This window comes from Corvus brachyrhynchos, unplaced genomic scaffold, assembly GCF_000691975.1.
Source record: "Corvus brachyrhynchos isolate BGI_N302 unplaced genomic scaffold, ASM69197v1 scaffold167, whole genome shotgun sequence".
NCBI lineage: Eukaryota > Metazoa > Chordata > Aves > Passeriformes > Corvidae > Corvus > Corvus brachyrhynchos.
Genome location: NW_008239547.1, coordinates 4526539 through 4538861, shown reverse-complemented (window position 1 = coordinate 4538861; position 12323 = coordinate 4526539). Strand labels below are relative to the sequence as shown.

Below are 12323 nucleotides of genomic sequence, written 5' to 3'. Positions count from 1 at the left end.
CTATTCAGCAGCCCCGGAGTTCGCGGGTGGCTTCTCTCCCTCAGACAGGAGATAGGAGCCTGGAACGTCGTGTTCGTTTTTATCTCCCTGCCACCAGCCGCTGTTACTGGCACCAACCCCTCAGGCTGTGACTGTCCCTTCTGGATTTCAACAGGGTAAAGGGAAGGAGATGGCAGGTCCTCTTTAGCCATCCAGGTTCTGAGGAGTGCTCCCATTAAACATTTTTTAAAATGTATAAATCAGTCAGGTTTGGGAGTTTTATTTCATGAGTTTCTGAGAATGCTCATGAAACCAGTCTCTTCCCCCGACCCCAGCTTCCCCAGCTACAACAGCACAGCAGCAGCACAAGCTGGATACACAGCAGCTTGTAAAAACAATTTCTGAGGTTCTAGCTCTGCTCTTCCTCCTAGAATAAAGGCAGAGTTCCTCACTTCTCACTGTGCTTGCATTGCAGGAAGCACTGGAAGCAGCCTGCCACATCCTCCACCTTTGCACCCGCTCAGTCCTGAGCTCCTGCTGTTGCCATTACCAGTGACAGCTGTTGCCAAGACAGTTTTATGTACCCATTGAGACAGGCACTGGCAATCACCATTTACTGTTTTTTAACCATGTCTGGTGTAAAGGGGGCTCTCTGTTGACTGTTTGCAAACTGGTGAAAGGTTTCTGGAAAGGTGGTTCAGCTACAGTACCATCCAGTCCATTCCAACAGCTGACCCATGGTATAAACACTGTAGAAACACTGAGGCACAACTGTTCAGAAAACTGTACCCCATGGATTTCTCAGTTGTCTGTATCAAATGAAACTATCAGTGTTGTTAGAGGAATACACCATTTCCAAAGGAGGAGTAACTCTGCTCCTTCATCCACTGGTCAGTCACATACTACTGCAAAACAAAGCTTACCCACTTTCTAGGTTTTAATTTCTTATTCTTGGCCAATAAAACTTTCCCTGCAATACTGTTGCCTCTTTTTTTTTTTTTTTTTTTAGATCTTGGATGTTTGTGTGCTTTGGAAAAGTAATTACTTGACATGACTGATGAAACAGACACTGTGGAATCAATTAACCTATTCCTAGCAGAAGAAAATAAAGTGCAAAGAAAACTTCTGTTCCATGGAGACATAAACAGAAAGTAATAGGAATGCTTATATGGGACTATTTACAGTTCTTCAGCAACCAAGGATAAATTAAAACTTTCAATTAATTGCTACACATCTCAGCTTTACTGGGAAGTGGGAAGACGAGAGTTGATGCAGTTCTTTCTGAATTGTTTTTTTATGGGCAGGATTCAGAAGGGGAGACACTGGGGGGAAAACATGTTTTGTAGCTATTTACAAGTCCCCAGATGTCCTAGATGGTGAAGAAGAGAGGTGAATACAGTATGAGTGGTAGGAACAGTTTGTCAACAAGTATTGCTACACAGCATGCACAAGAGTTAATAAAATAAATTATACACCACATTTTCTTTTCAAGCAAGCTTTAAATAGTCCATATGTAACGGAATCATGTGTTACAGACAAGAAATTCTTGCTGCCAAAACACAGGATGAGTGTTTTTCCCGATCGTTCTTTCCAAATTACAGATTTAGGAAAAATATTTCAAGAAATTACAAGATTTTAAAAAATAAAATTATGCTAAAACCCAGAAAAGGCCAATAGAATAGACTGGTGAAGTACATGAACACGTAATCAGAAGAATGTTAGTACATGGGTACTTACAAAAACCTACAGGAATGGACAGAAAGGCTTTAAAGACACAGAAACTAAGCAGGCTAATTCAGGATCAACAGGCAGAATGCATAGGCTTTATTATAAATTCTGTAATTCATGCATTTGTGTGTGCAGATAAAATATATTTAAAGCCATGTATTTAAATGCCATCAAAAAGACACCTGAACTTCTCCCCAGCAACACCTGGTGACTTCAGGGAAGAACCCAGTTTTGCTTATTTTTGTGCACTGGCCTAATCCAAACTCATAATCTGCAAAAGGGAACAAAGGATAAGAAAGCAAGCAAGTATTTTATCTGAGCCACTTGGCAACACTGGGACAAAGATCCAAACCCGCTTTTTGGTAATCAGCATCCTAGGAATGGAATGGCAGCAACACCAGCCTGGAGAGTTCTCAGTGTGTTTCAGAAAGTGGCTCCAAGAAGAACGATCCAAGGGTTGAGTGGGGAAAAAATAGAAATTAACCTTTTAGTACATACATACATAGATAGATAGATGGCTTTTTTTTTCAGAACAAAATAAGGTAGCATTACTGAGTAAGTGGCAATATGGTGTGTGCATTAAGATATATGAGTGAAATCTGCTTAGGGCACCTTCCACTCAGAGGAATAAGTCTTCTTAAAATATAATAATAATAATAATAATAATAATAATAATAATAATACTTCTTTATACTTGCCACTTGTTAGCAATTGTTTACATCGTAGAAAAATAGATAGTATTCTGTAACAAGAAATATAGTTACTTTGTTAAAATGGGCTATTTTAAACCAGCTACTATACTTTCATATAAAGAATTTCTAAACAGCAAAACAAAAATAGGTAATACTGAGTGCAAAACAGCCAGTGGTATACTTTGCATTGGTTTGAAACATAGTTGCCAGCTTCTATAATTACATGTTCTGTACACTGTACTACAAAAGTCTTCCATCTTTTGGGTTTTGTTTTTTCTTCTTTCTAGGTGGGAAGTATTTAATCCAAGTAAAATCAAACTCTGGAAGTCAGAGATAATTTTACAATCAGTCTTTGCTACCATTCTTTCACATTCCTTCCCCCACACAGTGCAGCAGCACTTTCTACTTATGGCCAAAAATCCCTTAAGTTAAACAAAGTTTAGAATGTAGATACTTAGAAGTTTAGCTTATAGATTCACATTCTTTTAAAAATAATTTCACTAATCTCTCACGTTTAAATTTACACCAATGTAACGCCTCACTTGATGCATTTCATCATCCCCACTGAAGACTGAAATAAGAGTTCAGATGAAAACTCTTTGCCAATGGCAGGTATTGTCTTAAACACTACCAAGCCAGATGGTTCCAATGTAGAAGTCAGATTTTTCTGTGGTCTCTGCAACAGTTTCAGACATGAATAGCTAATTCCTAGTGGCAGTGGTAAAGGCAGTATCAGTACACCATGAACATCACAAATGGAGACAATTTCCAAACATTAAAGAACAAAAACCAAACAAAAAGCACCCAGAAAAAAAAAAATCAGTGAAACATTCTTAGTAGAGCTGAAATTTCTCTATACTCCTCTTCATTATTCTCACACCTTTTCAACTTTGGTGGGGTCATATGTATCTGGAAAAAACAAGAAAACACTCTTAATAATGCATTGTGAAATCTATTCAATATTGCTAGCTGTGAAAATGACACATCTTTTCCCTAGTTTTTATTAAAAAAAGAGAAGCTGATAATGGACTTTCTGCGTTAAAGATACATATTGCATTCCTGAGCCAAATTCTGTATTTTTACCAGTATAATTTGGGAACAATTCTGGAAAATGCATGGAGACAGAATTTGGGAAGGCCTTGGGTAGGTAGGAACAAGCACACTGAATGCTAAGTGATTACTTCCAGTTTTCAGGTGCTTTGACAAGAAGGAAAAAGACACAAGATTTGCTCCCCCTTGTACTGAACACTAAGGACCAGTAAATGCTTCAAGCATCCTTGCAGGGTGTGTAAGGCTGGCTGAAGAAGTGATTATGCCATGTAGCCATCAGGGTCTTTTCATTTGATTGCAAATCCTTCATTTCAGATTAATTCAACAGAAAACAGGAAAGCACAGCTGCATTGCATCCCTATGTTAGTCTGTCTCACTTTGGTCTGCAAAATTGCAGTTCATGTTTCAGCCTTACTCACTAAAGCACTGGACTGGCTTACTAACGCTTTTCTTCATTTCCAACTTCCCTCCTGCCAGTTCACAGGACATACCACAGGTTGGTTTTCCTTTTCCCAAACCCCTGAGGACACTCTTCTATCAGATTTTTTAATTGGATTTATCCCAATGCTGGCCATGAAGTGAGCAGACATGAGCCTTTTCCTTCACCCTCGTCACCCTGGAATAGGATTACAATGAAAAGGCTTTGCCTTGTGAGGTGTGCCTGCGCAGCGCTATCATGCAGACACCGGACTTGCCCTTGGGGTGCACGGTCATGGCGTGTAGGAGCCAGGGCTGCTTAGGGAGGAGTCTGCAGGCACAGAGGGGCCCGGACAAACAGGCGCTGCAGCCGCGCTGCCGCGTGCTGCTTCTGCTCTTACGCAACCGGAGTATCTGTGCTAACCTTAAACGTCCCTCCCGTAGGCTGTACTCCCACAGCACTCGCATTTAAACAGCTGAGCATGAAAACAGTTCCACACATAAATATCTCACTTTGGAGTAAAACGTTCTTCCTCAGGACTTTCATGTTGATGTGAATGAATGTCTTCATTCAAACATAAAGAGCATAAAAATCCTCCAGGGAAATCTTTGCTCCTATGTGCAAGTGTCCATCTGCAGCATCCAGACTCATGTCAAGGGGGAACTGGCTAAGAAAGGACTTCTGGATTTGGCCCCAGTGGGTGGATTCGTGGTGCAGAATCTTTTATCACTTCCCTTGCCCACCATCCTCAAGCTGCTAGGCCAGCCAAGAAAGGAGTTTGTGCCAGCAACACCTATGATTTCTGCTAAGCCTTTTCTGGTATTTCCAGACACCATGTGAATGCAAAAAAATCATCAGGAAAAATTTTTTTGAGGGCTAGCGTGCTCTAGGATAATGCTGCATCTTTCTAAGTGTAATGCACTGATGGTGTGTAATGCCTCTAAAGCAGAAACGATTTTTTGATTGTAAACACTTTGCCATCTAAACTGTTAGAACATAAAATTCTGAACTGTTCTGTGACAGGTTGGCCTAAGAATAAAAATGGATTTGCATTTCAGAAATCTGATTTTCCTAAGGCCAGACACATTCACATTAACAGAATTCCCCACAAAATTTCAGGTGCTCACTGTTTAAGGGAGTGGCAGGACAGGGGCGGGGAGGGAGAAAATTGGGCCACAAGACATGGAGTCTCTGCATGGCTCAGTATGTTCCCTGAAAGCTTACCCATGCCCTCAGCACTTAAACCAAGGGCACAAAAGTGCCAGACTGACAGGCCAGGTCACCCTTTTGAGGGGGACAGAGGTTGGAGTTCTAGCACAGACACAGAAATGTTTATTCAACATTTGGTTAAGCTCATTCAAAATGCTCTCTCCAGAAACAAAGCCAGATTAGCAGCCTCATGTCTTCAAACAGCAAAGGAGAAAAGACATCCAATGCATTTGGGAACACTTGGAGATGTTCTCCTAATGACAGTATTTGCATAGTAAGATGAGCTTCTTGCACTCAGTTTTGGCAGGGCTCTTATTCAGAGATGACTGTTCGTCTGCCAAGCTACATTATACATGTGAAAGCCTGTTTCTGGTAAGGGCTGCAGCCTCTGTGACAGGCCCAGTCTGCAATTATAAGACTAACATCGCCCTGCCTCGCTCCAAATAGAATGGCCTTTTAGAATGGAATATTTGCTCTTTGAAAGCAACTCATTTGGGTTTTCAATGGTACCAATGAGCTAGTCTGGAAATTGGAGTGAGACTTAACAGAGGAAGACACAACTTCAGGCCTTTCTACAAACATGAATCTTCAGCCCTGCCCTGTTAAGGTAAGGTGGAGCTTTTGGGGCCATCAACAAATCAGGGTCTCTTTGGATGGGAAGAGGCCAGTGGAGGAGCCACATGCCCACCCCATGTGTGTCACCCTGCAGTACTGGACATGCGCAGCAGGAAGGGACATTCATGCCATCCAAACATGGGGAGGGCTGTTATGGCTGTGAGGGAACTGCTGCAATGGGAACACACTGCAGAATACAAGCTTAGCATTGTCAGCAAGAGGGATAAATTTAGACCTAATTTACTGCAGAATAACTCTCCAATAAAACGCACACAATCTGTTTTGATACATCCCTGAAGTCATGTCACCACAACAATTATTTTCTTCACTCCAGCAGAAACCTCAAGGGAGGAAAGCATATGAAATGCATGTGGGGCATACTAGACCTGATGGGTACAAGAAAGCTGAATTAGTCTGTTTGAAAAATCTGGTCTGGGGAAAAACAGTTCAGAGCAGAAAGAGACAAAGATATGGGATACAGAAAAAGACATGGAGAAAAAGGCTGCAAGACTGCAGGAGTCAATGCTTAGAGCTCATATAAGCATTTCTTTTCAGATGGAAATGCATAAATCCAGTTTAAAGTATACTCCATTTAATTTCAGTCCATTTGTACCGGAAAACTGTGAACAGATTTATAACAATGAGGTTAAATGAATAACCTGTGCAGATTTCAAGGTGAAGTGTCAACTGTAACAGAGAAGATGGAAAAAGGAAGGAGGAGATTAATACTAATTTAACAACTTTCACGCTGTATGTTTTCTCACTCCAATTTATTGAAGGGACTAGGCAGGTGGCCTGGGAGATTTATCCCTTTACACAGGTCTATGGCAACAACTGATTTTCAGTTGTTCAACAAAATGCTATTTGAAAACTGTTTTAGAGAGGGAACAGCTCATGCTACTTTGGGAATGCATATGGACTACACAAGTTTATATCTTGTGTAGATATATCTGTAGATATATATAGACATATCTGTAGAGATCAGAAACACCAAAAAATAGGGGGGAAAAAAGTGTTCACTGAAAAAGTCAACTTTCCATTTGTCCTGGGGTTAACAGTTATTCTCACCATCTGATCTGGAAAACATTCATGAGAGAGAGAGAATTTTCCAGTCTCCTATATGCAGCCATTTCCCAGAGGCTTCATAGAAGATCATCAGATTTTTATTTTTAGTTTCTTCTGAACTGTGATATAGTATGTGTCTACTTAAGTATTAGAGGGAGGAAAAAAATTGGCATTCAAGGAACAGCTATGATAAAATCACCACATGTTCCCAAACACTGGCATTAGAGTGACTGTCTTTGAACTCCACTGTTTCAGCCGGGCCATTCCCTGAAACAATGAGACAGAGATAAGACCTTAGGGAGCACTCCAATCTCTGTGAATGAGTTTCCATATCACAAGTAAGTTTTACAGTAACTATTCCTAAAATGGGATCAGAGAACATTCATCTTCTCCACAAGGAGAGCAAAGTGGGTGGCTCCCAGATGAGGATAGTACCACCTACAGCCTGTTACTATTTGAGCAGCATTACGTGGGCATAAGCAAACCGATCATGCCATTACATAAGGAACAAGTACCCATCTGGATCTCCCATAACAGGGTCTTACCTAAAGAAAAATCTCTGTCGATCTTCTTCTTGTCCATTCCACCTAAATATCCATTTTCACTGAGAGAGATAACACGCTTGGAAACAGCCCCTGAGCTTGCCAGTTTGCTTCCTCGCTCCTCTGGGACCTTCAACAGCTTCTCCTCATCCACCTCCTCTCCTGAGTCTGCGCTCTTAATGCTTAGACGTCTCATCCGCGACACAGAGTCAACTTCTTTCATTCGCACCAAGCGATCCATGGCAGTCCGGCTGGGTGGAGACGTAAGCTTGCCTTGGAGTGTCTCTATCACTTTCGAGGTGCTCCTCACTCTCTTTTCTGAATGCTGATATGCAGCTGACTTACAAACCAAGTTTTGGTCCTCACCTTGCTTGGGACCCACAGGTTGTTCAACAACTTGCTCAGTTACCAGTGGTTTAGTGCTGGCTTCCTGGTGAGTGGCCTGGCATTCATCAGGGTGTAAAGATCGTCCTCCAGCTCTGACAAAGAGAGCACTCTCTGTCCAGCCACACTTTCGTCTGCCTTCATAAGAATCCTCTTTTTTTCCTTCTTCTTTACTTACTGTGCTCCCCACTGATGATGACTCAAAGTCCTGAGCACCATTTGAAGGGCTAGTGCCTGGGTGGGGCCCAGCGTGGTCATCTGGAAGGAGAGACTCCACTGCAATATCTATACCTAAAATTCTTGCAGCTCTTGCCTGCAATGACTCATTCACAGGGATTTCCACTGCATTTGCATCTGAAGAGTGATCAGAGTTGTTAGCACCAGGTTCTGGGGCCACATCAAGTCCCACTGACCTCAAATCTGGCTCAGAGCACCTTTGGTTCCTCTTTGTTAGTGACAAGCGTACTACTGACCCTCTCTCTAATACCCTGTCATTTGTGGGAGTTGCCCCTTTGCTCAGTTTAACAAAGTCTAGGTAATTTTGGTCTTCACTCATCTCCTGCAAAACAGGGTTATTGAAAGGATTACTGTGACATGAACTACTTGGGCTACTGGACAAAATTCTTTTGACAGGGCCAACATGAACTGGCTGTTTGCTCGTTCTGCTGTTGGCTTCCCCCATCCCCATTTTTGTTATCAGACTTCCATCTGCTGGCCTGACTCCTTCACTGCTCCCGCCTGGCTTTGAGGAGCCTTGAGAGCCAACACCTCTTGGCTCGGCACCACCACACTCTGTCCCCATGCTCCAACTTTCAGACTTACTTTTAACCCTTCCTGACCTAAATACAGGCACCTCTGGCACAACCACTTCTGATTTCCCACCATGTTTTGGCTCCTGGCTTGACTTCTGATTTCTGGACTCCCTCCTCTGCATAAAGGCACCTGTCTGCAGAGGAGCTGCAGCACTTGCCAAATCTTCTTCACTGCTTGTGCTCTCCTCCTGCCCTTGCAGCTCCTTGTTAAAACTTTCTAGCTCACTTATTGCATCCCAGGGACGGCGACTTACAGGTTTCAACAGAAACTGCCCAAACAGCTCTTTACTGTTGCAGGGAGCACCTGTTTCTCCCTTAACTACATCTCCCTTGAAAAGAAGGCCATTTTCCCTCTCTTGGACAGGCACAGGCTGGCTCTGGTGGGCTTTTGGGGAGGGAGCCTGAAGGACTGAGGTGGCAGTCCTGGAAAATGCACTGTTGCTAGACTGGCTGAGGTGTGTCTGGCCCTTCATACCGTAACCGCTCTGCCTGCAGCCTCTTTCATCAGAAGGTGATCCTGTCTGTTTTGCCCCCATCGTGGATGCTGTACATCCCAGGAGTTTTGGAGACAGCAGTTTGCTACTATCAGGCTGCCCAGGCTTTGTACCATGGAAAAATTGTGGGCTCTCAGGTTCTTCAGAGAAACTGGTCTGTGTCTGCTGGTCTTTGTACTGATCACCTGGCCAGGAGCCAGAATATTTGAGCTCTCTGTGTTTTGTGGGCTGAATAAATCTGAGGTCATTCATTTGTTTGAACTCTTCTGGTCTCCACAGCTCTTGTTTTTGTAACTCATTTTTATTGGTCATGCTTCCTGTAAGTGCTTGTAACTCCAAGTCTGTTGAAGACATACTTAAGAGACTTTGTTCTTGCAAAGCCCCATTGTGATCAAACCCGTTCTTATCAGGGCTCTGAGTTATGTTGTTGTTCCTATCTGTATCTGGCTGATTGGATTCTGATTTAACTGGGATGGAGACCAAACAAAATATAGTTTCATTCATTTTTTTCTTTGAACTCTTTTTGCTCTGCATCCCAGTTCCAGGTTCAAACTTTTTCACTTTTGTAACAGTCTCACAGGTGTTGTCCATATGTGAATTTCTTACAGAAAGTTTGCCTTTTGTGTACTCTGTGCTGGCTTCGTTACGGGGGCTGTGATTAGTTGCACTACAATTGTCTCTTTGGTCCGGCAAGGCACAATTTTCCTGATCTCGAACGGATGGTGCCAACCATCTGTTGCTATGGGTGGAGCTGTCAGAAGTTCTTTCTCCCTTTGCAGAACTGGACAAGTTTGATGCATCCACAAAGGCACTGTTGTACTGTACTTCAAGATTTCTCTCTTGCAAAGCACCAGAACTGGGACTACATGCATTTTCAGTGTGTTTAGAGTTGCCCTGCAGACCTTCCAGTGGTGCAATTTTAATATGTCGTATCCGAGGATCATCAAAGGGAATATACTGAACGGAACGCAGGTGGTCAGCAGGGCGCCTTGCATGGCTTTGCTTCCCATGAGGAAAATGGTTGTCTTTGCAAGGGTCACCCCCCACTTCAAAAGTATTCATGGCTGGTCGTTGGCAGGGGACAACCCTCTCTGCAGGACCCTGTGGATCACTGCTGGCGCACGGGTCAGTGTTAGGCACTTCACTGGGGGAACGTGGGGTCACGTGTTGGTGAGGTGGGGATTTGTAAGAAGGAGGAGGTACATACACTGGGGGCTCCAAACCAGAGTCTGCATCTTGCCTTGGCTCATTGACTTTGGCTAAGTAGGAGATAGGTTCCTCTTTCTGGTAGTGGTCCTGGAAACCCATGGTTTCTGCAGGTGCCCTAGTCTGCTGCTGCAGTTCGTAGGATGGAGGCTTAAGAGGCCTCCCATACTTGGGCTTCACCAGGGGAAGGAAATGGCCTCCCGTTCCATGGTGCTTGGCTGGTTCCACACTCAGTCTGTTCGGGGGATACAAGGGGGTTTTAGATACGCTGAGCGAGTTGTTACTGTTGGTCAGGGAGGCCATTTCCACGCACCTCATGCTCTCAGGCGAAAGGACCCTTGGCAACGACTGTGATTTCCCCCTGCTGTGGGAGCTGAGTACATTGTCTCCCAATGTCAGCGAATACAGCTCTTGAAGCAGCTTCTCCCTGTCACCCTCGGACATTTGCCTCCCTACCTTTTTTGGCTGGTTCCAGCTTTCCACTTCCAGACTTTGCCATTTGCAGGTGCTGGGCACTTCACAGCTTTCCTGCAAGCCGCTTCTTCTGACATGCCGCGCACCTGTCCCCGCCTTCATCTGATTCTCCTTGGGGTGCCGGGGTGCTCCTGGGGCTGCAGCCAGGCCTTTCATCTCCCCACTGGCTTTCTGGGAATAGCTCAGTAGTACACTGAAGTCCTGTCCTCGTCTTCTCCAGTAGGCGAGATCTTTATCAGTCTTGGGCTGGGGAGACCATGCTAAATGAGGCCTGTCATAAACCCTGAAAAAAAATGCAGTGTCAGAGGCAGTGTGCACAGGTTCCTTCTCGCTTGAGTAAGGCCATTAGGAGGTCAAATGATGAGTTATGCCAATGGGGTTTGTGTAATCTATTTGCAACCAGATGACAATTTTAATGAGAGGATTTAAAAGTCAGTCATTAACATGGGTAAAGGAAGGGACAGAAGCTCTTTGGACATGTTGTTAGGTATGCAAAGATGTTAGAAAGAGACAAAAGCACACAGTTACTGCTGTGCAAACATGCACAGCCCTCCTTGATGGACATTAGAAAATTCCCTGCCCCCAGCATGGGGCTTGGAACTAGGTGATCTTGAAGGTTCCTTCCAACCCAGGCCAGTCCCTGATTCCAAGATACCATTCGAAAACCATTCCTTCTGCACCCTGCTAAATCAAAATCTATAGATATCAAGGAGACTACTCTGGTATTCAAGTTTAATAGGATTCCAAGAAGCAGAGGTAGGAAGAACAGATAGATGGCTATCTTGTAAGATTTCGTAAGATATATTCTGTAAGAAACATGATTCGCATCCTGGTATAAGTGCTGAAATTAAACATGTCAGTTCCAGAACTGATTCTTGTTCATCTTTCTGAGGGAACAAATTTCTTCAGGGTGCTTTGGATTAAATGACACATGTCACAACAATGGTGATGTATCAACACAGTTCTGAATAAGATGGAACCAATATTTAAAATGTAAAATATTTCAAAAGAAGTATAAAATTCTTAAATAAAGGAATCTATTAGTGAAATATGAAAGACATTAGACATTTTATTGAAGATTAGAAATTCAGAATACAGATTTACGTGAACAGAATAGATCCTATGTTCTGAACAGAGTGTAAACTGTTTTATACATTCCTGCAGAACAAAATTGGTACCCTTCTATATAAATAATTAATTTTCTACTTGAATTGCATTCTGCTATTCTTGTACCTAAGGTATCCCACAATATAACTGCCTTTACACTATGTGGCTGCCACCAGCATAAGACTGGAAAGAAAAATCAAAATTGACAGAAATAGGACAAGTATGTAGATAGAACCCAAGAATTTCGTTCTCTTCCCTCCACCCCAAGGTATATAAACAGTGTCATCTGGCTCTTTTTTACTGAAAACAATGATCTATTTAAATAGGAGTTTGTGAAGACATAATACAACTCAAAATTCAGAATGAAAATTAAGCCGTCCAGATCCACAGCAATTTTCTTTTATGTATATTAACTTCATCCTATGAGTCTAAAAGTTTAAAACCAAACTGGGATAAGAAGCATCTTGTTCATATTAGTTCAATTGGATTAAGATTGAACTTTTGAACAGAATGTTCTGCCTCCGAAGCACGAAATACAGTTCGACTGC

At 42.9% G+C, this 12323-nt stretch overlaps 1 protein-coding gene across 3 annotated transcripts in view; it reads right to left on the bottom strand.

Annotated features, from left to right (window-relative positions):
• Nucleotides 1–934: 934 nt before the first annotated feature.
• Nucleotides 935–12323, bottom strand: part of KIAA1462 (KIAA1462 ortholog) — a 62814-nt gene continuing 51425 nt past the window's right edge. For all 3 annotated transcript variants that reach the window (XM_017741478.1, XM_008639270.2, XM_017741479.1), the window contains 2 exons: nt 7302–10951; nt 935–3308 (listed from right to left, as the gene is read on the bottom strand). In XM_017741478.1, coding sequence (XP_017596967.1) covers nt 3274–3308; nt 7302–10951 — 3685 coding nt within the window. In that variant the 3' untranslated portion in view covers nt 935–3273. The remainder of the gene's footprint in view (nt 3309–7301; nt 10952–12323) is intronic.